Source organism: Hibiscus syriacus, unplaced genomic scaffold (assembly GCF_006381635.1).
Source record: "Hibiscus syriacus cultivar Baekdansim isolate YM2019G1 unplaced genomic scaffold, ASM638163v2 tig00112153_pilon, whole genome shotgun sequence".
NCBI classification, from domain to species: Eukaryota; Viridiplantae; Streptophyta; class Magnoliopsida; order Malvales; family Malvaceae; genus Hibiscus; species Hibiscus syriacus.
In genome coordinates this window covers 549,646-575,064 of record NW_024063262.1, presented here as the reverse complement: position 1 = coordinate 575,064, position 25,419 = coordinate 549,646, and the positions used below count along the sequence as shown (strand labels likewise).

General features: G+C 36.3%; 3 protein-coding genes across 3 annotated transcripts in view; all 3 read right to left on the bottom strand.

Annotated features, from left to right (window-relative positions):
• Positions 1–3,079: 3,079 nt before the first annotated feature.
• Positions 3,080–3,643, bottom strand: LOC120175008 (probable membrane-associated kinase regulator 4). The gene has a single exon (XM_039181715.1). It carries the CDS (start codon positions 3,641–3,643, stop codon positions 3,080–3,082), a length of 564 nt encoding a protein of 187 aa, XP_039037646.1.
• Positions 3,644–4,785: 1,142 nt separating this feature from the next.
• Positions 4,786–5,556, bottom strand: LOC120175007 (elongation factor 1-alpha-like; the record flags this gene model as incomplete). The annotated part of the gene is made up of 1 exon (XM_039181714.1): positions 4,786–5,556. A coding segment is annotated over one exon (771 nt), but the record flags the coding sequence as incomplete, so codon positions are not given.
• Positions 5,557–8,833: 3,277 nt separating this feature from the next.
• The window catches only part of LOC120175006, a 37,744-nt gene continuing 21,158 nt past the window's right edge, over positions 8,834–25,419 (bottom strand). The window contains exons 2-8 of the mRNA XM_039181713.1: positions 10,692–10,802; positions 10,442–10,572; positions 10,182–10,248; positions 10,010–10,077; positions 9,831–9,924; positions 9,422–9,489; positions 8,834–9,336 (exon numbers count right to left, since the gene is read on the bottom strand). Of these exons, the coding sequence (XP_039037644.1) occupies positions 8,979–9,336; positions 9,422–9,489; positions 9,831–9,924; positions 10,010–10,077; positions 10,182–10,248; positions 10,442–10,572; positions 10,692–10,802 (897 nt within the window). The 3' untranslated portion in view covers positions 8,834–8,978. The remainder of the gene's footprint in view (positions 9,337–9,421; positions 9,490–9,830; positions 9,925–10,009; positions 10,078–10,181; positions 10,249–10,441; positions 10,573–10,691; positions 10,803–25,419) is intronic.

Below are 25,419 nucleotides of genomic sequence, written 5' to 3'. Positions count from 1 at the left end.
AACCAACTTCACCCATAAGTCCTTGTAAGTCCCTTAAACATTATTTAAGTCTTATGTAAGCTAATACGGGTCATAATATGACATGTATATTGTGTATAACATCATAAATTTAAATCTATCATGAATGCTCTTACATGCTTCATAAACTTATACAAACCATCCAAACACATCTAGTGATCTACAAGAGGTATTGATGAGTTAGAAATGTGTTACCTTGAATTGTAAGCTGTTGGGAACACTCAAGTCTCAACCAAGTGCTAGCTTTTCTTTCCCCTTGCTTTTAGAGTTTTTTTCAACTTCTCTCACTAGAAAAAATCAATCACATGAGTTACTAAGTTGATTGAGAGCATATAAAAGATGTTAAGAGGGTTTCCTAAGGCTCAAATATCCCAAAAATGGATTGGTCCCCTGTCACAAACTCTATATCCTTACGCTTTAAGTCCACATATGACCTCTATCTATCGAAAGCTTCCCTCAACTGACCTTGGATTAATCGAACCTTCTCTTTGGTTTCTTTGATCAAATTTAGACCCATTATCTTACCGTCACTGAGCTCTGTCCAACAAAATGGAGTCATATTCTTTCGACCATACAAGGCTTCATATGTAGCCATCTGAATTCTCAACTGATTATTGTTATTGTAGGCAAACTCTACTAACGGTAATGGCTCCTCCCAACTTCCTTAGAGGTCTATGATGTTTTTCAAAACCGGGACCTCACTAAACTCGATAGAGATTTCCCATCGAGTTTAGGGTGTTACATATATTTTAATTGTACTTTTTTCTTTTTTTATTGATGTACTTACGGACATTTTCATAATTTTGCCTATATATAGGTATTTTCATAATTTTTACCCGTATAAGGGTATCTTGGTAATTTATCATTCTGGACAGTATTTTGGTCATATTAGCACATTTAGGCCTCTCTTTAGGCTTAATATTTTATTAGGAATCATCCCTCAATAACATGTTCATTTTAGAATTCAAACTTAGGATATCGATACACAACCTTAGGGTATCAATATTCTTAGGTAGTATCGATACTAAAATGACAGACTGGAATTCTAACTTTGTTGATAGTATTAATACCCTACCTTTAGTATCGATACCTAATGAACAATGTTGATACCTCTAACATAAGTATCGAACTTTTAATTCTTTTTGCCCTTATTTCTACTCATGTTCATACAATATTGATACCTGAAGAATAATATTGATACAAAAGACAAGCAATGACTATTTCAAGCTCGAGAATCACTCAAAAACCACTTTAAACTCAACTTGCATAAACCATCAAGAAAAGCATCACTATTATAAAGCCCAAGAAGCATTTCAAAGCTAAAAGTGTACTACCTTGATGTCCAAAAGCCGAAATAAAGCTCCTTTACTTAGTTAACACTCACTTTCTCCTCCCCTCTTGCACTAGAAGGTGTTGTTAATCCTTAGAATTAAAGCATTTTTAATGTTGTTTAATATTATTTTAAATAGTATTTTAATGTTGTTTAATTGAATGACTTTTTGCTCTCACTATTCAACTTGTAAATACTGGGTAATTCTTCTCATTTGATTTGATCGTAAGCAAATAACATTTGCTTTAGAACACTCTCATTCCTCTTACTGTTTTCATAATCTTTTATGAGTAAAATTTTGAGTTTTTAGAGAAGATCAGTACCATTACAATCCATCCCATTTTTTGGGTGTACGAATTTTGGAGAGACAATTTTATACTCAAGGGGCATTCGTCAATTGTAGTGGTTAAACATATCAAGCTGAATTTGTTTTTAAAGTATTGATCACCACAACACGATTATTGTTATGTTTTTTTTATTTTCTTTAACATTTTCTAGTCAGTGTTAACGCCTCATTTTGCATCAGTCTTTTCTCCGATGAGTAAAACATACTACTAACATAAACAATAGCTTAGAAGGAGTGTGGAAATAAACTTATGATGCAAAAAATGAAGTCAAATCAACTTGTTTTAGCCATGAACTCAAAACCTCTCCAAAACCCCAAGCTTGCTCTACACAATCTTCCATGGAAGATGTAGAGCTCATTTTGAAGCTCTTGGATGACTAGGGGCTTAATCTCACCTTCTTTGAACCCAAATCTCTCAAAAAAATGACCAATCACCTGTGAGTTACGGGCCTTTGGCTCATGGAAGAATGAGCAAATAATGAGAAGGGGAAAGATGAAGAAGGGGTGCAGAAAGCCTTTGTTTTTCCCCTTGTTTTTCCCCGGGGTACAAGAAAATCAATGAAAAATCAGCCTTCTTTTATTATTGGGTTAGTTATTGATTTGGTCCATCCTCATTTTGTCTCAACTCAAAAATATCCTTTCTATGATCATTCGTGCCCAAATCTCACCTGATTAGGCCCACTTTTCTTCTAACTGTTTCAAACACACTCTCACATGGTCTCTTGTCCTCTCGGGTCAACCCTCATGTGTTTTGACTCAAAAATTCATTTTGTTACAAATAGATCTAGTTGTTATCTAGTAGATTGTAAATCATGTGAGTTTATCAATGATCACGTTAAAGTAATGTAAGATATGGAGCTCCAAAAGCCGTAAGGCTCAATAGAGGAAGGAATGGCCGCAGTGGTACGACCTCTGGAGGATATCCAGAGGAGATGGAAAAATCTTTCACGTATATTCAAACTAATATAGAAATATAATATTCTGGACATGAAAATAAACCTTTCTGAAAAATGAATATATCCATACCGAACAAATGTGTTTGATCAACTCTAACCAATTAAAAGTTGAATATAATTTCCCAGGTTGTTCAAATTTTGCTAAGGAATTCAAAGAGAATCTCTATACACCATAAATAAGAAAAAATTGTATATGATGATTCATGCATGTTTTTCTCACTACTTTCAGCCCCTACAAATGTGGTGCCTCTCTTGATGTTCTTCACCAGCTGCAATGTCAGAGCTGGAAATCAAATAAAACTCAATTTCACTCATAGTTATTCTTGATCTAATCCACTGCTGAGATTTCTTGCAATCTGCAATGGCCCCTTCAATGGGGCTCTCCATGTCTGCATTCACACTGTCGCTTCGTTTAAGAAACTGCAAATGTTAATATCCATTTGAAGCATTCGAGCTCGAAGATGATGATGATGACGGAGATGACTGCCGTTTGATGGCCACAGAAAACGATCTTCTATGGCGATTTCCATTGTCTTGATGAATTTGAACATGCTCCAATGGGGTTTTCTTTGTGGATTCATTACCAAACAAAGATCTGAAATAAACCCTAGAATAACCCTTCAGCATTGAGCCAAGGGATGATTGCTTGATGAACTTGAGCCTTTGGGTCCAAGTTCTCTTGGGGTCAATTTCACCAATGCTTCTAATAACAACATCAGTTGAAGGCTTCATTAATGGAGTGGTGGTATAAGCTTCGCCTTCATTAATGGAGTTTTGCAGCAACTTTCGAACCATTTCAAGGCGAAGAGTAAGGTGAAGAGGAAGGAGTTTGCCCTTGTAGAAAATGTCATCGGCTGGGGAATTGGTGGGCTCTCTTTCCATGGAAACTGAAGACATTTGGAATTCAAACTCCCTCGTACTTACGGAGTTTGAATAATGCGAAGAGAGCTCCATGTCAATGTATTCATTGTCGTCTTCAAGGTTATCCGCCATTTTTCGGAAGCTTAGAGGCAATGGTATGAAATTTTAATGATATTTTTTTGTCTTTTTCATTCATTTATATATTCTGTGTGGCTTTAGAATATAGTTGATAAAACAAAAGCATTATAGTATGGTATACAAAGTTCCCTTTTCCTACGGTTCACTTTTCATTTTATTTTCACTTGTTATAACTTTTTTACTCAATTCCAGGGCTTTTATTTACTTTTTCTCTCTCTCCTTGTCTCCTTAAAATTGATGTTATTGGACAGTTGTGCATTTTTTTCCTTTTGAAAGGGCATTTCTTAAATCCTCGATTTATATAAAACTATATTGCTAAAATCTATTTATTAAATAATTTCAAATAATAAGATAATTAATTTATATTAAATTTATTAATTATGTGAACAACGTTTAAAAATTAGATTATCGCACGAATCAAGTGGATTTGTGGTAAAGAAATTATTGTTATTTCTTAATGATTTGTATTTGAGCACCATATATATTAAGGGTGTGAGCGTTTAGTGACAAAAAATTAAAATTTATCTTTTAACATATACTACCTTATATTTATCCCAGATTAATAAAAATAATAATTAGATTATCACACCAAAGTTCTGGTTGAAAAAACATTTTATGTTTATGATATTTTCTTAAAAATAATAATATAATAATAATATTATAGATTGAGTACTAAATATATTATGGATAAATTGTATTAAACATTGGTTTGATATTTAGACAACTAAATTTTAAATGTTTTATTTAAATAATATATAAAAGTATAAAAAGATTATATTAATTATTATTTAAATAAAATATTAATATTTAATAATTTTTATATAAATCGATAATCTATTAATAGACGAAATCAACTCAAATCAGAAATTTAATAATAATATAAAAAAATACATAATTACTCTTAAATTATTAGAATATATTCTGGAATACATGACTGCATTCTAGAATATGCAGTAACGTGTGTATGTGCTGCTGATGTGAGCATTGTGTGTGAGAGTGAGTTGTTATAGCTGTTAAGAAATATTAGATTTTGTTATGAGTTTATTGTAGAGGTTAAATACACTAAGTTACAGCTTCTATATAAACTAGTTGTAACGTAATTAATAATGAGCTTAATGAATGTTATCAGAGGTTATTCATTGAATTTTCATCTTCTCAACAGATTTAACTTCAGTGGTCAGACCAGTGGGACCAAAGGTCACAACCATACCGGGTTTAAGGACACCGGTCTCAACACGACCAACAGGGACAGTTCCAATACGACCAATCTTGTAGACGTCCTGAAGTGGGAGCCTGTGTGGCTTGTCAGAAGGCCTCTTGGGCTCATTGATCTGGTCAAGAGCATCGAGCAAAGTGGGACCCTTGTACCAGTCAAGGTTAGTAGACCTCTCAATCATGTTATCACCCTCAAAACCAGAGATTGGGACAAATGGGATCTTCTCAGGGTTGTACCGATATGAAGAGACTTCCTTCACAATTTCATCATACCTTGCCTTGGAATACTTGGGGGTTGTGGCATCCATCTTGTTGCAGCAGCAAATCATCTGCTTGACACCAAGGGTAAACGCAAGCAAAGCATGCTCACGGGTCTGGCCATCCTTAGAGATACCAGCTTCAAAACCACCAGTGGTTGAGTCGATAATGAGAACAGCACAGTCAGCCTGTGAGGTACCAGTAATCATGTTCTTGATAAAGTCACGGTGTCCAGGGGCATCAATGACAGTGCAGTAGTACTTGGTGGTCTCAAACTTCCACAAGGCAATATCAATGGTAATACCACGTTCGCGCTCAGCCTTGAGCTTGTCAAGCACCCAGGCATACTTGAATGACCTTTTGTTCATCTCAGCAGCCTCCTTTTCGAACCTCTCAATCACACGCTTGTCAATACCACCAAGCTTGTAGATCAAATTTATGTTGAGTAGTAAATTATTTTATTTAAATTTGTTATCCTCATATTCAATTCTTAAAGAGTATTTTTTTCTAATTTATTTTATTTAAAATTATATAAAAGAATTAAAAAAAACATCAATAAAATAATATATACAAAACCCTTAAAATATAATTTCTAATTGTGTTGTGACCGATTAACGACAATATTAAACTTAATCAGATTTTTAAATATAGTGTAGATATATAAATACAATAATAATATTCAAATCTCTAAAAATTAATAAGTAATTTTATTTTATCATAGTAGTCGTTATTTTAATTCATTTGAGTTTAGGTTCAAAATGAGCTTTGATATTTAAGTGAATAGATACCAGAAAAGATTACAAAGAGTAAAATTTATATCTTACCTTGTCAAATATTATTTTAAAATAATTTAATCATTGAATCAATCAAGTGTTTTTAATAGAAAAATAAATTGTTGTTATTCCCAGAGATTTTTTATTCGAATAATTGTATTTGTAAGGTTTGTATACATTGTTAATAAATTAAAAATTTTTAAATATATATTATTTTGTAATAGACTAGACTATTAAAATAATAATTATACGCATTAATTATATTAATCTTCAGGTTCAGTACAAGTATCCATATTAATAGTTGTCTTTTTTAGGGTTTTTTTCTCCTAATTCTGAAATGATATGAAATAATTGAAAAGTATAAGACGATGAAAGAGTGTGAGTTGTCGAAAAGGAAACAATGATCCGACACTTGATGGTGGGAGGGAATAAAGATAGGAATATGTGGATGGAAAACTCTTATCAATTGCTTTGTTTTTTTTTTCTTTCTATTTTTCCTCCCTCAAATGCACTTCCCACTATTAACCACTCAGCAATATTGGACGTGAGATATTAATCCAAATTTTAATATTTTAATTAATAGTATTTGATTAAATTTTAATGTAATTTTATTGATAAGATATTATTTGATAAATAATTTTATAAATTTGGTGTGATATGGAATTTTATAATTTTAAGAATTAACGTAACAATTATAAATTGGTGTGAGAATTTTAGAACAAATATTATTTTGTTATTCCTAGTGGTTATGGGTTCGAACACCAGCGACTGCAGCAGCGTGATTGAATGTTCAATGCCAAATAGTTGAAAGTATTTAGAACATATACTAACTTTTTAATCTCCCTAACTTATTTTATTATTCATTGAGGATTTGGGTTCGAGTACCATAAATGTAAGAGTGTGAGCATTAAATGTTAAAAGATTGAAAATTATATATGAACAGATATTACCTTGTACTTACCTCATATTAATAAAAAAAAAGTTATGGTTAGTAAAATTTAGTCACCGTTATAATGATTAACCGACTGTCTAAGCTAAATCAATATTGAACACCCCTAAATTATATTTGTGGGTTGTTATTTCATTAATATACATATATTAAAAAATAATTGACTTATTATTTGAAATAAAAGATATTATTTCCATTGTTTAGTTATTTTTTAATATAAAAATACAATTATTTGATATTCTTTATTTTAATTAAATAAAAAATATTACTTTTTCAAGATAAATATTAAAATTTAAAATCACATAAAATGAGACAATATACAGTCAGTGCTCAATTAATAAAACTCACTTTATTTGATCATTTTATTCCGAAGAGATATCTCTCTTTTTTTCCCCATTATTTTAGTATAAAACTTTCATCACCAAACTATTGTATCTATACCATTGACATCAATGATGAAAAGAAACGAAATCACAATAATAATCGAAATAGGATGTGACCACAACTATTTATGTCCCGAAAAAGTGATACAATAGATGTATTACTCCTAATGACCTACCCTACATAACCACGATTCCGACAGTACCTAGACTAGGGTGCTGCTGCCATGTAGATACAATAATATAGGATAAATTACATGTTCAATATCTAAATTATCACTTTTATTTCATTTTAATATATAAATTTTATTTTTTTAAAAATAATATCTAACTTTTAGTTTAAGTTTTAATTTGATATTCTGTTGTTAAAATCTTAGCGGAAGCAATGAGGTGGAAATATTTTTCTTTTTAGATATTTCACATGTCTTGTAATGTAAATTTCACGTCATCGTTACCATTAAATTTTTAAAAACGAGTACGAATTGAAACTTAAAATGAACATTAGGCATAATTCTGGAAAAAAAATTAAGTCTAGATACTAAACTAGAATAAAAGTGATAATTTAAGAAATAAATTTGAAATTTACCCTAATGAAAATTGATGGCAAGAAAACCAAAATCGCAAATAATGATTGTTTATCAACTGTCAGGTATGAGCAAAAGATAACCACAAACATATTAGTCTGACTGAACCCCGCAAATAAAATGATGATTCCAGGGGTGCTAGGCATTGACAAGGTAGGTCCCTCTTTAAGCTAGGGATAACATTACTCTGCAACAGTAACAACACAGCTGCTATGTTTTGGACACGAACTCTAAGAAGGGATTATCAGGGGAACTCTTAGATTTGGGTAGGAATTGACAACGTACTAGTAGAGCCCTGTTCGAGCTCGACCAGAGGGACACCATTGCCTGGCACGCCGCCGAGAATAAACATGCTGTGCCGGGTGACTGGAATCCTCTGAGGTCAGCTGAACAGACTGACAATAGGCAGAAGATGCTGGGCAAGGCTGCTGGCCTGAAGAGTGAGGCTGATCCGTAACATCAACTGCAGAAGAATGAGGTTCGAGTCATTCCTGACCCTTACTTTTGGAATAGATTATGAAGGTTGATAACTCCTGTTCTTGGGTAGAGATTGACGAAGTAAATCCCGCTTCGAGCTCGGCCGGAGGGATACGATTGCCGAGCATCCCACCAGCACTAGCAAAAGTTAAGAAAAACACGCTACAACAGTGTAACCAATACAACAGCAAGAAAGAAACATTTGACCAAGTCATAAGGACCTGCCTTGTATAAAAGATTTTGATGGTGAGAAGCTCCCATTCCGCTGGCTTTTCGCTCCCTGTTGTCGAAAGCTGCGGAGGCTTCCCTGCAAAATGATGTTATTCTACTGATGAAAATGTAAAATTCAAATTTCTGTAACTGGAAACCATTTTTTCAATGTAGGTAATATTGTTTTCATGGAGTTCACCACTGCCTCTTGCTTCATCCAGCCGTTTCCTGACCCATTTCCACGTATCACATCTGCAAATTCTTAAGGCTGAAGAAATATTCCGCAAAACGATACTGATTCACGTGTTCTATAAATTCCATATTACAGGTTGAAGGTATTTACAGAAGAATCAACAAATTGAAACCCCATCCAATCTTACAGAAATTACAGTGAAAGCTTCTTTCAAAAGTGCAGCTCTGGCTGGTAGGTAGTTGATAATTGATACATGTAATTATAGTTTCCTTGAGCATAATTTATCTGATCTATTTACCTGATGCAGAATCACCAGAAATCAACTCCCTTTCATGTTCATCAAACTCCCACTCACCTATCTCCTCCGACGTATAGTCTTGAGTAACCTTCCCAAACTCCGACTCCTGACTTTTGCTAGTTCGGCTGCAGCGTCTAGCACCTGATGCATTTTGTGGAGTCCCTTTTGTCTCAGGTTCAGGTTGTGCTGATTCCAGAGGTGCGTGTGGAGATAAAGTTTCCTGTGGCTTCTCATCGAGACTATCAACCTTTGGAGTCCCAATTTCTAAAAGTGACCTTTCAATGGTTTCAAATTCTGCTCTCAACTTCTCGATATCATCAAATAGCTCTTTAACCTTTGGATCATCTTTCCTATTTAAGAGGGAGACAGGCTTAAAAAATTAATTTCCCACAAATCGGAAAAAGGCAAGGATTGCACTGAAAGTGTTTATCTCACCTTGAAGTCCCATGCTTAGCATTAAACTGCCCTTTCAAGTTATTCACCACATTGAAGATGGTTATAATCTGGAACAATGAACCAGCAGGACCAATTTTTAAAGACCAACAACTAAATAAGTATGCAGCTATAGCTTCTAGATTCACAAATCTTAGCTTAAATGTGGAATTAATAAAACACCAGGTACTAAACTAAAAGATGCTTAAAACTAGTAAAACGACTGAAAATAAACTATATGTTTTCAGCACTGAAAAATTAGCTGAAAGAAGAAAAATCAGACGGAAAAAATATATGGCTGGACAGAGGGCCTAATCTGCGTCAGTGGAGCATAATGCTGGATAATAACAAATCAAGACATGATAAAAAATATCTGTCTCAACATGTTTGAAGAATTAAAAGTAATATTTACCTTGTCTTCATAAACAGAATATTCCTCCTCGAGATGTTTCCTCAGGTTCAATTCTTTGGAATCATCATTTCTTCTGCTAGATGTAATCTTTGATCTGTTTTTCCCCCCAAGGAAAAAGAAGGATCAGAATTTACCATAATATAGGCCAGAATAAAATTTTCAAAAAAATTACAGATTACCTCTCACTCAATTTCTTCAGGTTTTCTGCAAATTTATTGGTATGGCTAATAGAAGAGCCCAGCTCTTTCTGCAAAAGAGTACAAAAGTTCCAAAAGCAATGCATAAGCGAGAGAGAGCTAACCATCACTAGGGTTCTCAAAGTATTTTTTTCCAACAGAATTTATTGCATACCTTGTAAGCAGACAGAAGAGTAATGTCAAAGTTCACAAAATGGTCCTCATGTTGCTCCAATACCTCACTGGAAAATGCAAACAAGTATCAACCAAAATGATAAAAAGGCCAGTATTAAGCACGAAATTTAGAGGATTAAGAGCAGAATTCAGAGTACTAACTTTCTTCAATGCAGAAAATTCGGAAAGCATTCAATGAAGGAGGATTACAAGAAACATAATTTATGTACTCAATGAAGAAAGAAATGTTAGATTCCATACACGACTTGCTTGTTCTTAATTTCTGCATACGATGACTGGAGATGCCAAGTATCTTCCAAGAAATTAATCCATGTATGGAGAACTTCTGCTTCTACTTTACATGTAGAAACCGATTTTGACAATTCATCTTCCTGTTAACATATCAGAAACATTTCTTTATATATTTGAACCGTAAGATCAAGGTGTAGTAACTTATAGACCTTACAGCTTTATTAAACAATATAGAAACTAGGAAAGAAAATATCACCACCTTTGTTTTCAAATGGGCAACAATCTGATCATTCGCTTCATAGAAGTGATCTCTTTCTTCCCTGACATTGTGCAGACGCACATTAGCAGCATCCAACGAGACATGAACCAACAAACATTCCACCAAAATGCTGATGGAACAGAATCCACCTTTATATACAAAAGGTAGTTGAACATGTAGGAATTATAGAAATATATGAGTTGTTACCATCTCTTCAGTTAAGGGATTCTGTAAATATTCTTTTTTATAATTCCTTATTTTAAGAGATCATATCTCCTATGATTAGTATATTTCCTAACTTAGAGTTTCCTAATTTAGAGATATAATTTGTATATATAAAGATGCAATACGTCCTATTGAATTAATAAGAAAATACAGAGAATTGCTCAGATTTCTACTGGTATCAGATTAAGTTACGGTTTCTTTCCAACCTAGACCATGCCCACGACTTCTCTCTTATATCTCCTTCTCCTACTCCGGAGATCACTTCAAATCCAGAAAATCTTTCTTCTTCTGATGCTCAATCAGATTTATCTGGTCTGACTATCACCTGCCAACAATTGAATGGCAACAACTTTCTTGAATGGTCGCCAATTAGTTAAGATTTTTCTCTTGGGCAGAGAAAGATTGGGCTACGTTACTGGTGAAATTAAGAAGCATGCTGCAATTGAAACTGTTTTTGCTAAGTGGATGCGTGACAATGGTCAGGTTATGACTTGTCTCCTTAATTCCATGACCCGAGAATAAGTAGAAACTTTCTTCTGTACACCACAGCTGCTGAAATCTGGAGTGCAATCCACGAAACATACTCTAGCACTGACAATATTTTTGAATTATATCATATTGAAGATCAAGTAGCCACCCTTAAGCCGGAAACCATGCCCGTCACTCTTTACTATACCCTTATTGCCCTTTGGCAGAAATTAGATTTGTATGCACAACATTGGGAAGATCCAAGAGATGATACCTTTTACCAGCAAATTGTCACTCAACGAAGGCTTTTTCAATTTCTCCAAGGCTTAAACATGGACCTGGACGAGGTTCGCGGCAGGGTTCTGGCTATTTCTTCTATTTCCTCATTTCGAGAGGCTTTCTCTATTATCAAGAAGGAAGAAAGCCGAAGGTGTGTGATGTTGCCTGATGAATCATATTCCCCTCATAAAGGATCTTCCTTTCTCACCCATCAATCATCTCCCACTTCCAAACGGGGGAGACCTTGGTGTGATCATTGCAAAAAGCTTGGCCACTCCAAGAAGAAGTGTTGGAAGCTTCATGGTAAGCCTCAGGACTAGAAGTCCAAGAACTCTCGCGATAATAATCAAGCCTAGTCGCTGCCACATCTGTCACTAGCTTCACTAAAAAAAATTTTTGAACTTCAAAAACTGTTTGGAAAATTTCAGGGGCCTTATGAGGGTAATCTGGTCATTAAAGAACCATAAGGTAACCCTTATGCTACAATTTTTTTCTCCTCCTATTATACTTTAATTGGACCATCGATTCTGGTGCTACGGATCATATGACTAGTAACAAGGCTTTGTTTTGCAATTTTTTCCCAACCTTTGGTAAAGCTGTCAAAACGGTTGATGGTTCCTTGTGCAAAATAGAAGAAAATGACATGTTGTTCTCAATGAACATATTGCACATAAAAATGTTCTCTTTGTACCAATATGGCTTGCAATCTCGTTTCTGTTAGTAAAATTCCATAGACTTGCACTACTTTGCAATTTTTAATGATATTGATTGTACTTTGTGGCACTGAACTCGAAGAAGATGATTGGTAAGGCCAACTTGCATAATGGTCTCTACATCTTCCCTTCCTCTCCTAAAATCTAAATCTCCAAATATTTCACCGCTTTAGGAAAAGTTGATACTGCTATGTTATGGCACTTTCGTTTAGGCCATCCTAGTTTCCAATACCTTGCAAAATTGTGTCCTGCTCAATTCATTAATAAAAAGCCAAATTCTTTTTTTTTTGCAAAGTTTTGATCTCTTGCCAAATATACTAAATCATCTTATTTTTCTTCTACATACAAACCTTTTCATCCTTTTCTATGATCCACAGTGATATTTGGGGCCCTTCTCGAGTGAAGAATGTTGATAATTGTAAGTAGTATCACTTTCATTGATGATCAAGGTAGGATAACTTGAACTTATTTGCTGAAAGATAAATCTAAAATTACTGGTGTTTTCCCCAATTTTATAACATGGGTTCTCAATCAATTTGGGTCTAAAATCCAGCTCTTTAAATCTAATGGTAGTGAATTTTTGTTAGGTCTTTAGGTGATTTTTTTCAAGGAAAAGGGCATAGTTCAACTTAGTTCTTGTGTTGGAACCTTACAGCAAAACGGAGTTGCCGAAAGAAAATAGGCACCTCCTTGAATTACTCGTTCTCTTATTTACCACTAATGTTCCCAAATATTTGTGGGGGAAGCCTTATTAACTGCCACATATTTAATCAACTGAATGCCTAGTAAGGTTTTACAATTTCAAACACTTTAATCTATATTTTTTCAACACTTTCCCCATTTTAAACTTATCTCCTCTATTCTGCTACTTAAAATCTTTGGTTATACTATTTTTATCCAAAACATTACTCATAATAAGTCCAAGTTAGATCCTAAGTCTTTAAAATGTGTATTGATTGGGTATTATTCACTTAAAAAGGGTTATAAATACCATCATCCTCATTCTAAACGACTTTTTACCACTATGGATATAACATTTTATGAGCAGGATCCCTATTTCACTTGGCTGAAATTTAGGGGAGACATGGAGGGATTTTCAACCACATCAGTATCTCCTCCTAATCCTCATTCTCAACCTTCAAAGTTGCCACTATTTTTGCCTTTACCACAATTTGTCACACGTGACTACTCCCATTGATTCTCCTATAATACCTATCACTAATTCACCAACACCTACTTTAAACACCCTTCCTGAAAATACGCCTACTCCCATTGAAAGTCTTCTAAAAATAACATAACCAAAATAACTTCGTGTCTACACAAGGAAAAAACATATCCCTGAGGTTGTTTTGCAATCTGATTCTTGCCGAGAATTGGATTTGGGTCCAGCTGCCGAAATGGAAGAATAAATCAGTAAGTCCACTTCTCCTACTCGAGATGACTACCCTATTGCTATTTGAAAAAGGATATAGATAGGGGACCAAGCATCCTATTGGAAAATTTGCTGGTTATAATTCATTGATGCCTTCTTTTTAAGCATTTATATCAACCTTGGATAAAGAACAAGTTCCCACAAGCATAGCTGAAGCTCTAAAGGATCTAAAATGTAGAAGGGTTATTGAAGAGGAAATTTGTGCACAAGAAAAAAATGATACTTTGACCATTATATACCTTCCTCAAGGAAAAAAATGTTGTTTGCTGTAAATGGATCTTTTTTGTAAATTATAACTACAATGGTAGTATCCAACAATACAAAGCTAGACTAGTGGCTAGAGGCTTTACGCAAACATATGAGATAGATTTCACATAAACTTTTGCACCTATGGCAAAGCTTAACAGTGTTCAAGTACTCTTAAGTTTGGTTGTAAATTGCGATTGTCAATTACACTAACTTGATGTAAAAAAATGCATTTCTTAATGGCAAGCTAAAGGAAGAAGTAATATGAAATTGTCACCTGGCTTAAAGTCTGTTGAAGGTAGCAACAAGGTTTGCAAGCTCAACAAGTCTCTTAGAGGTTAAAACAATCACCTAGAGTTTGGTTCGAGAGGTTCACTAAAGTCATTCTTAAAAACAGATACAAGCAGTCCTTCGCCGATCATACTCTTTTCATCAAGGTTCTTACAAATAAAAATCTATCCTAATTGTGTACGTGGATGACATAATTCTTACTGAAGATGATGGAGATTAATAATTTGAAGAAGTTATTAAATAGGGAATTCGAAACCAAGGACTTGGGAAAGCTAAGATATTTCCTAGGAATGGATGTGGCAAGATCAAAAGGACTTGTGATAAACAAAAGAAGTATGTACTTGATTTACTTAAAGAAATTGGTTTTCTTAGTTGTAAGCCGGTTGATACACCAATGGAGACAAACTTGAGATTCAAAGATTAGTGGGAAACTAATTACTTATCCTTGACAGGCCAGATATAGCATTACTGTAAATGTGAAAGTCAACACATGGCTAATTCTATGAAGAGTATATGGTAGCACAAATAGAATTCTCAAGTACTTGAAGAAAACCAGGACATGGCTTAATGTTTAAGAAGACACAAGACAAAACTGTTAAGATTTTTACATACTCTAGTTGGGTCGGTGATCTCACTAAAAGAAGACTAGTGGCACTGCACTTTTTGTTTGGGGTAACCTTACTACTTGGAGAAGTAAGAAACAATTTGTCGTTTAAAGTATTATTGAAGCTGAATTTAGAGCAACTAGCATGGGAATATGTGAAGGAATGGATATGTGAAGGAATTTGGCTACTTAAACTACTAAAAGAACTTGACACTAATCGCAAGGATCACTTTAAAGTTTTGTGTGATAATCAAGCTATCATTCAGATTCCCAAGAACCCAGTTTAACATGTGTTGAAAACATTTGATGTTTCGATATAACAAATAAAGTAATATTGATATGTGAAGGAATTTGGCTACTAAACTACTAAAAGAACTTGACACTAATCGCAAGGATCACTTTAAAGTTTTGTGTGATAATCAAGCTATCATCAGATTCCCAAGAACCCAGTTTAACATGTGTTGAAAACTTTGATGTTTCGATATAACAAATAAAGTAATATTGAATTTTAAGGTTTATTCAATTTTAAAATATATATTCGATTAAATTTTGAATATAAAAATATTACTCCATTTTCAAATGTCATTTTAATCCTACTTAAGTGTAAAATTTTGTTTTAATCTTAATTTTTTAGAAATAATTTTTACAAAGTATTCGAACATAATCAGGCCAAAAATGATTTTTACAAAGGGAGGTACCGATACACTATTAGATGTATCGATACACCCCAAACTTTGAATTAATTTGGGTATCGATACACAGCTGATGTACCGATACACTCCTGGCTCTGAGAAACATCGAATGTAATTTGGGTACCGATACACTTGAGTGTACCGATACACCATGTCAACCACGGTCGAAATATTTGAATTTTACATTGAGTGTATCGATACACCTTGATAGTGCACCGATACACCTACGCTCCAATAGATTTTTTAAATGTTATTCACACCATAACGGCTCTATTGACTTCACCAATGATCCCAACATTCAAAAGTGATCCAAGGTGTATTTAAACAAGCTTAGGAGCCATTGATCAATAACAAGAAACAAGAATTGAGAGAGAATAAAAAAAAAGCCTTAAACATCAAGTTTGTCATTTCAAGCCTATTTTTTATTCAATATTCATTTTTCTTTCAAGAACACCATTTTGCTCAATTGTATTATTCTTGAGTGCACTTTCTTTGTACTAGAATTGTGCAAACATCTTACCTTGTGAGGTTTTCTGTAAGTTTGCAAAATTTGTGTATTTCTCTTTAGGAGAGTGTTCTCAAGAATTCAGGTATAATTCTGAGGGAGTTGTAAGGTTACTCTTTGTCCTCAAAAGAAAGAACAAATTAGTGAATTTGTTGGAAAATCCTTAGTTGATAGCTAAGGTAGTTGACGTAGACTTTGGTTGAGAAAGTCGAACCACTCTTAAATCAATGTGCAAATATTTTCTATTTTCTACAAAAGGTTCCACCAAATTTTTAATTACCAATTCACCCCCATCTTGGCTATTTTTTCAATCAATTAACTCAACAATTAGTATCAGAGCTTCACTCATTTGAATGCTTAACCACCTCTTGAGTCAATTCGGGAAGAGTTATATCGATAATCAAGTCATCAATGGCCTCCTCTTCAAACTTCGACTTCGTTCTTGATTCTCAGCCCGCAATAAGCCTCCTTTCTTCAATTGAGCTAATTATGCTTATTGGAATAATGAATTAGGTACTTCATTCAAGAAATGATATGGAGCATGAAAATCGTGGTGAACGGATACTCCAAACCTTCCACAGACCCAAATATGTGGAGTGATAAAGAGACGAGAATGTTCCAGCTCAATTGATGAATAAAATTAATCTGCTTCTTTTGTAATTATTGTATCCACTTCAAAAATGCTCTGGCATTCTTCAGAATCATCCATGTACTTGAGAGATCGAAATATGTTCACAGTGACATATTGATCGGCCACTCGCATAGTCAGCTCTCCCCGCTCACAGTCGATGAGAATACGACAGGTTGCTAAGAAGGGTCTCCCTAGAATGATGGGTGCTGTGGCATCGACCTCCAGTCCATAATCAAAAATCAATAGGAAAAAACGAACTTGTCAACCCGCACGATGACATCTTCAATTCGCCCTTCAGGACGCACATAACGATCAGCTAATTACAAGATGACAGATGTGGGTCTCATATTTCTTATCCCAAGCTTCACGAAAATTGACTTAGGCATCAAGTTCACACTTGAGCCAAGGTCACATAGTGCCTTCCCAACAAATTATCTCCTATCGAACATGGAATGATGAAACTGCCCGGATCATGTCTCTTTGGTGGCAGCTTGCTTAAGGAAGAGCAAATTCTTTACCGTGGTAATTGTATCGTACTGCTCAACCTTTCTATTCTTGGTAACAATCTCCTTGAGAAATTTATCATAGGTGGGCATTTGTTCCATAGCCTCCACAAAAGGAACATTTATTTGAAGTTGACTCAGAATGTCAACAAACTTTTTGAATTGAACATCTTCGTTATGCTTCTTCAGTCTTTGTGGGAAAGGAGGCGGGGGTCTGACTAACTGTACTGACGGGGTGGGAATTGAATTTGCCTTGGCATTTTTGTTTGCCCCCTCAGTTGCTTTACTCGATGAACCCTCATCCTCTTCCACTGGTGCTTCTTCCAGTAATTCTTACTCAACTTGCACGGTCACAGGGGGTGAATCGGCCTTCGTCTTCCCCCAAACTATCAACATTGATTTATGTACCACTCGGAGAGTTAGCACACCAGTGTTCTTTGCCATGAGGTTTTGTGACTTCAGTGTCACTTGGTAGATGTCCTGGTCTGCGTTCTTGTAATACCGTAGCAATTTGACCAACCTGACTCTCCAACGTCCTTAATGACGAACTGTGGCTCTGAAGCAGGGCTCCTTGATTTTTGATGGAGGTCGCATGTTCTTACAGCATTGTCTTTGTTGTTGCAATAAAATCTTGCATTGTGGCCTCTAAAGAATTGGTGTTGATGAAGATGGCCCTCCCTTGTTAGAATTATCCATGGAATATTCACCCTGGGAGTCATTGAAATTCTATTGTCGAGCTAGTTGATGAGCAGTGCTGGTTTCTTGATTTCCCCATGAAAAGTTTGGATGTTGACGCCATCCAGGGTTGTATGTGTTGGAATAGGGGTTGTTGCCTCGGTTCAAGTTGCCTACAAAGTTGATGGATTCTTGATTGGTCGGGCAGTCACTCTCATTGTGATTGCTGTGGCATAATAAACATGCTGAATGGGCTGCCTTCGCTTCTCTCACCTCACATGGCCTCTTTAAATTCTTCAACATGTTGGTGATAGCAGCAAGTTGGGCGGACACCGTATCCTTAGAATCTAGCTCGAAAGCTCCATGTGTTTTTCGCCCAAGTCCAAGCCTTGTGGATGGAAACTGATAATCATTGGTGGCAATCCTATCCAGAATGTCAAATGCCTCTGCTGGTGATTTGTCAAGTAACGTCCCATTTGCCGAGGCATCTAGCATCATCCTCGTGGGTGCATTAACTCCATTGTAGAAAATCACCACTTGCGTCCAATCTTGAAAACCATGATTCGAACACTTACGAAGCAAGCTTTTATATCGGTCCCAGCACTCATACATTGATTTATCATCAGCTTGATGAAAAGAAGCAATGTCGTTCCTCAGTTGGGTGTTCATGTTCGGAGGATTATACCGCAGTAAAATTTTTTTGCACAGATCAGTCCAAGACTCCATTGAACCCGTTGGAACGCCACTCAACCAAGCCCTTGCTCGGTCACGCAGAGAATACGGAAATAGCTTTAATTTCAAGACATCTTCGCGAACTCCTTGTTGGCGAAAGGAATCACACACCTCCAAGAAGTTTCGAATATGTTGCCTGACATCTTCATTTGGCATGCCCCCGAATTGCCCTATGGAATTCAGCATATTGAACATGACAGGTTTGAGCTCGAAGTGGGCTGCCTAAATTTCTGGAACCACTATTCCAGGATTTAAATCATCCAGGATTGGGTTTAAGTGATCCTGAATGTCATGAGGTCTGGCTGTATTCCCAACATTTAGATTTTCCTCGGCATTCTGATCATCCTCCTGACTAATGCCTTGATTTCCAATCTGGTACATGTTTGCACATTGATCACGTCTTCTTCTCCTAAAAAGCCTCTCGATTTCAGGTTCAACCGGTTCTAATGGCTCGTTCGAATGTCTTCTGGTCATACACCATGAAAAACCTGAAATAGATAAAGAAAATAAAAGTAAAGCTATCTAAAAAAATAAAAATAAAATATAAACAAGTAAAATAAAAATGCTATGACAAAACTAATTAACTTCTAGTTGCCAATCCCGGCAGCGGTGCCAAAAACTTGTCCGCTCGGTATGAGTACTATAAATGGTGAGGATATGTGTGCAAGTATACACAATCGAACAAGTAATAAAGTGATGAGTGAGTATCGTTCTCCACAGGGATTGGGGGAAATCAAATAAACTTGTCACGACACTTTACTTTGTTACCTAAGTAAAGTTAATAATGGTATAAACAAATGATAATGCCGTGGCAAAATGAGATGGATGTTGTGAAAATAGAATGGTGATAAGGTGGTAGCAGATGGATATGTTATGGAAAATTGAATTGTGCTGAGTATAAACAACTGAAAATGTAAAGACAAAATAAACTGTAAATACTGGATTTGCTTATAAGAACTTTAGACTCCTCATACGACAAGCTACTATGGGAATGAGTGATAGGAGTCACTTAGGAAAATCTAAGTTTACTTCTCAGAATGGTCTTACTTCTTTGTCTTAACTGCCTGACAGAGTTTACTAAGGGTTCCCTATGCTATCTCTAGTTAAGGGACTCGACATATTGAAGATGCCTTGGCAAAACCGATTGGCGTTAGCTACTGTAGGGATCCTATTGGTCCAGATAACAGGATATGTATGGGAAATACCTTTTTGCGACAACATTAACATCTAACCTATCGCTCATGCACAACTCCTTTTAGTCGAATGAAATCATAGCCTTATCACTAAGGTGGATTAGGCCTAGTTACTATCTAGAACCCCTTGCTTATGTGGTTCCTCCCTAGTTTCTCTCGAACATTAAGGATGTGCTACTTAGATATTCTCTCGAACACTAAGGATGTGCTACTTAGATATTCTCTCGAACACTTAGTAATCTCCTAAGGAATGGCTACTCTCATAGCTCCTACAACCTTAAGGCATTAAGATCCATAAACAAAACAATTAATAACATAGAAAAACAATCATTCATTAAAGTAAAACTTAAATATCCAAAATGAACTCCCACCAAATAGGTTTAGTTCATGGTGGGGTTCGAAATAAACAAGCACAAAGCAAGTATCATTCATTCCTTACAACCCAAATAACAAAATATGAAAGAAAATAACTAAGGGAAGGAGGAAAAGCCTTCAACGTGCACTGCTGGATGCTCTCCTCGACCACCACGAACTGCCCCTAGCGAACTAGCTCCTCTCGGACGCCTAGAACGCCACTCCCTTTAGCCTGTCAACGGAGGAATTCCACGACAAATGGGATTGACGAAGAACTTTTTCTCCGAATTTTTAGGCTCTTAGCGGCTGTCTAAAAATCTCTCCTTTTAAAAAGTCAGTCTTCATCTTCTATTTATAGGGGAGAATGAACCTAGGGTTTTTATGTTAAAGATGGTAATTGGCCCCTCCTTTAATACTGATTGCAGAAAGCATTTTTTATGCCGTGACAGCTGGCTCTTACTAAAGTTCATTCCTTTTATGTGAAAGCTGGTACAAAGATGGTAATTGAACCCTCCTTTAATGCTGATTGCATAAAGCATTTTTTTTATGCCGTGACACTGGCTCTTACTAAAAATATATTTCTTTCATTTTAATCGCTCTCGAAATGCCAACTGGTTCAGCATTTGCATTTTGCTCAGCAGTCTCCTTTTGTCACGGCATTCCCCTTTTACTTTTCCTTGCTCCCAAATCCTGCACATCACCAGAAAAACACCTTCCCCATAATACAGCAATGATTACAAAATAAAATGTTGCGGCAAACAAAATTTCACTACATGCAACCATATGCTCCTAAATGCATCTATATGATCCTAAATGGGCTTTTAGACAGTCAATAACTTAAGTGAAAAGGTCCCAAATATGACCTTTTTACGAAGTTATCACACCCCCAAACTTAAGCTATTGCTTGTCCTCAAGCAATGGATAATATTAAGCAAAATAAAAATACCATGGCAAGTTCAGAAGCAGAATAGTTATATGGGATAAAATTTCAGCCCTCAGAACATTTGGCTTCAACATGCTAGACTAGTTTGAGAAATCAAGTACTGTCCCCTAGGGCAAGATTCTTTGTGTGGGTGTGTGCTTGTTTGTATCAAGTCCATGCTTAACAAACCTAAAAATTTTCTAAGCAAGCTTTCTTGTTTTGCCACGACATTTAGAATTTTTACTGCCACATTGTTTTTTTACGAAGAGAGTCAGACCATCACACCTACCATCCCACACTCTAGATGAAAGGGAGCATACCTTCCATCCCCAAGCTAGTCAGGTAGATTTTTTTATTCTGCTACGAAGGGAGTCAGCCCATCACACCTACCATCCCATACTCTAGGTGAAAGGGAGCATACCTTCCACCCCCCTCAGGTAGAGTCATCCCGTAACTACTTTCATTCACTCATATACCATTACTATCATTTATTTATTTGTAGTTTCCAGGCAATGTCATGGCATAGCGGAGTGTCCTTCTACAGATATGCCGAAGCATTTATTCACAACTTCAATCTTGTTTTTTTTACAAGTGGGTTTTCATCATTCAATGTTGTATGCCACGACATTCAAGAATTCTCTTATAATTTTTTTTTCTAAGTTTCTCAAGCATGGAAAACATAAAATCGTGTATTCAAAGGGTTCAAAGAAGCAAGTCCTAGAGTTGGTTCTATCATCCTCAACAGTCATGTACATTCTATCCTAGCCATCAAGAGTTTATCATCATCGGGCATAATTAATTTATTCCAGAAAACTAATTCTAACACTTACTAATGTCATGACATATTCATTATACTAATACTATCATGTAATGATTCGAGAACCTGACCTCCCCCAAACTTTAGAGAAGCATTGTCCTCAATGCTTACTAAAAACTAAGGTAAAACTAGACTACATACTATGAAATGCAAGGTACCTTGACTTTACGCTTGTGGTGGTACGACGGTCATGCAACTTGTGTGCTTTCGAAATTGTGTGGGGCTGGAATGTTTAGAGGCAGATGAATTTACTACGGCATTTCTAATTGTGCATCCTCCAGTGGCTCTACGAGATGAGGGGGTGCTGGTACGGTTGAAATCTGGATGGACCCAAACCTTGCAAGAAAAATAAAATAGTAAAATAAAAGGAAACTAAATAAAAAAATAACAAAATAAACATTTATTTATGCACAGGGGTAATTTTAAAATGTCACGGAATCCTTAAGATGCTGGGCCAGTATCAACTTCATTCAAGAGAAGTGCAGTCTTGTCACGCAATGGTGGGACTCCTTGGTATGCCTTCAGGCGCTGGCCATTAACTTTAAAAATTGACCCATCGTCCATGTTCTTGATATCCACAGCGCCATGAGGGTAAACATGGTGGACTTCGAATGGTCCCGACCATCGTGACTTCAGTTTTCCAGGGAAGAGTTTGAGCCTAGAGTTAAACAGGAGCACTTTATGGCCAACATGAAAATGTCGTGGAAAAAAGCATTTTGTCATGCCGCTTCTTCATTTTTTCCTTGTATAGCTTGGCATTTTCATATGCTTGCGCTTGAAACTCTTCCATTTTGTTCAAATCGAGCAATCGTTGCTCCCCAGCTGCTTGTGCGTTGAAGTTCAACCTCTTTATCGCCCAGTATGCCTTATGTTCTAGCTCGACTGGTAGGTGGCAGGATTTTCCATATACCATCTTGAAGGGCGACATTCCAAAAGGTGTTTTGAATGCCGTCCGGTAGGCCCAGAGTGCTTCATTGAGTTTTGAGGACCAATATTTCCTTCGAGGGTTCACCACCTTCTCGAGGATTTGCTTGACTTCTCAGTTGGACACTTTAGCTTGCCCATTCGTTTGTGGGTGATATGCCGTGGCAATATTATGTCGCACTCTGTATTTTTATAATGCCTTGGCAATTAGCTTGTTGTCAAATTGGGTGCCCTCGTCACTGATGATGGCTCTTGGTGCTCCAAATCGAGTAAAGATATTCTTGTGAAGGAACTTAAGTACCGTCTTAGAGTCATTCCTCGGTGTGGCACTTGCTTCAACCCACTTAGAGACGTAGTCCACTGCAAGCAAAATGTATAAGTTTCCAAAAGAGGATGGGAAGGGTCCCATGAAATCAATGCCCCAAACATCAAAGAGCTCTATCTCCAAAATATTTTGCAGTGACATTTCGTGTCGTCTGGAAATGTTTCCAGTGCGTTGGCATCTGTCGCATGCTTTGCAAAATGAGTGGGCATCTTTAAATAGTGATGGCCAGTAGAAGCCTGATTGGAGGACCTTGGCAGCAGTCTGTGCACCTCCAAAATGCCCTCCACAGAGTGTTGTGTGGTATTGATGTAAGATGTCTTGTTGCTCCTCTTCGGGGACACACCGTCGAATCATTTGATCGACAGATTATTTGAACAAGTATGGATCGTCCCAAAAATAGAACTTGGCATCATGAAGAAACCTCTTTTTTCCTTGGCTGTTCAGTTCATAAGGAAAAACACCACTAACAAGAAAATTAACAAGGTCAGCGTACCATGGAATTGTCGTGGCATACAAAATTTTCTCATCAGGGAATTCTTCTTTAATATAAAAAATGTCATGACATTCTGAAATATTCTCTAGCCTAGATAAATTATCTGCAACTTGGTTCTCAGTACCTTTCCTATCAATCACCTCTAAGTCGAACTCCTGCAGTAGTAATATCCACCTAATAAGTCTAGGCTTGGCATCTTTCTTGTTCACTAAGTATTTTATAGCTGAATGATCAGTGTGAACTATGACTTTGGTGCCTATCAAGTATGGCCTAAACTTGTCAAATGCAAATACCACGACAAGTAATTCTTTCTCAGTGGTGGTATAGTTCAATTATGCCTCATTTAAGGTACGACTAGCATAGTATATAACATGAAAAATTTTACCTCTACGTTGCCCAAGCACAGCTCCCGTGGTAAAATCACTTGCATCGCACATCAATTCAAATGGTGCCATCCAATCTGGGGGAACTAAGATCGATGCAAAGATAAGTATTTGCTTCAACTCTTTGAATGCGCCATGTCATTTCTGATCGAATATGAACGGCTGGTTCTGTTATAGTAAGGTACACAAGGGCTTGGATATTATGGAGAAGTCCTTGATAAATCTTCGATAAAATCCAGCATGTCCAAGGAAACTCCGAATGCCCTTGACAGAAGTTGGTGGGGGTAGCTTCTCGATCACCTCAATCTTTTCTTTGTCCACCTCAATGCCCTTTGCAGAAATTTTATGGCCAAGAACAATGCCCTCGGTCACCATGAAGTGGCATTTTTCCCAGTTTAGCACGAGATCGACCTCCTCGCATCGCTTTAGTACCTTTGCCAAATTGTCGAGGCATTTTTGAAAGTCATCTCCAGAAACAGAAAAATCATCCATAAAAATTTTCAAAAAGTCCTCAACCATGTCTGAAAATATGGCTTGCATGCAGCGCTGAAAAGTTGCCGGGGCATTACAGAGTCCAAAAGGCATTCTCCGAAAAGCATAAGTGCCATAGGGACACGTAAATGTTGTCTTCTCTTGGTCCTCCAGTGCGATGGCAATCTGATTGTACCCCGAGTAACCGTCCAAAAATAATAAAATGCCTTGCCAGCAAGTCGATCCAGCATTTGATCGATGAACGAAAAAGGGAATGAGAAAAAGCCTTCAACGTGCACTGCTGGATGCTCTCCTCGACCACCACGAACTGCCCCTAGCGAACTAGCTCCTCTCGGACGCCTAGAACGCCACTCCCTCTAGCCTATCAACGGAGGAATGCCACGGCAAATGGGATTGACGAAGACCTTTTTCTATGAATTTTTAGGCTCTTGGCGGCTGTCTTAAAATCTCTCCTTTTAAAAAGTCAGGCTTCATCTTCTATTTATAGGGGAGAATGAACCTAGTGTTTTTGTGTTAAAGATGGTAATTGGCCCCTCCTTTAATGCTGATTGCAGAAAGCACTTTTTTTATGCCGTGACAGCTGGCTCTTACTAAAGTTCATTCTTTTTTATGTGAAAGTTGGTACAAAGATGGTAATTGACCCCTCCTTTAATGATGATTGCATAAAGCACTTTTTTTATACCGTGACAGCTGGCTCTTACTAAAAATATATTTCTTTCGTTTTAATCGCTCTCGAAATGCCAACTGGTTCGACATTTGCATTTTGCTCAGCAGTCTCCTTTTGTCACGGCATTCCCCTTTTGCTTTTCCTTGCTCCCAAATCCTGCAC

What these genes read in the sequence shown, in the direction of transcription:
- LOC120175008 (XM_039181715.1), bottom strand. Translation starts at nt 3,643, where the DNA reads ATGGCGGATAACCTTGAAGACGACAATGAATACATTGACATGGAGCTC.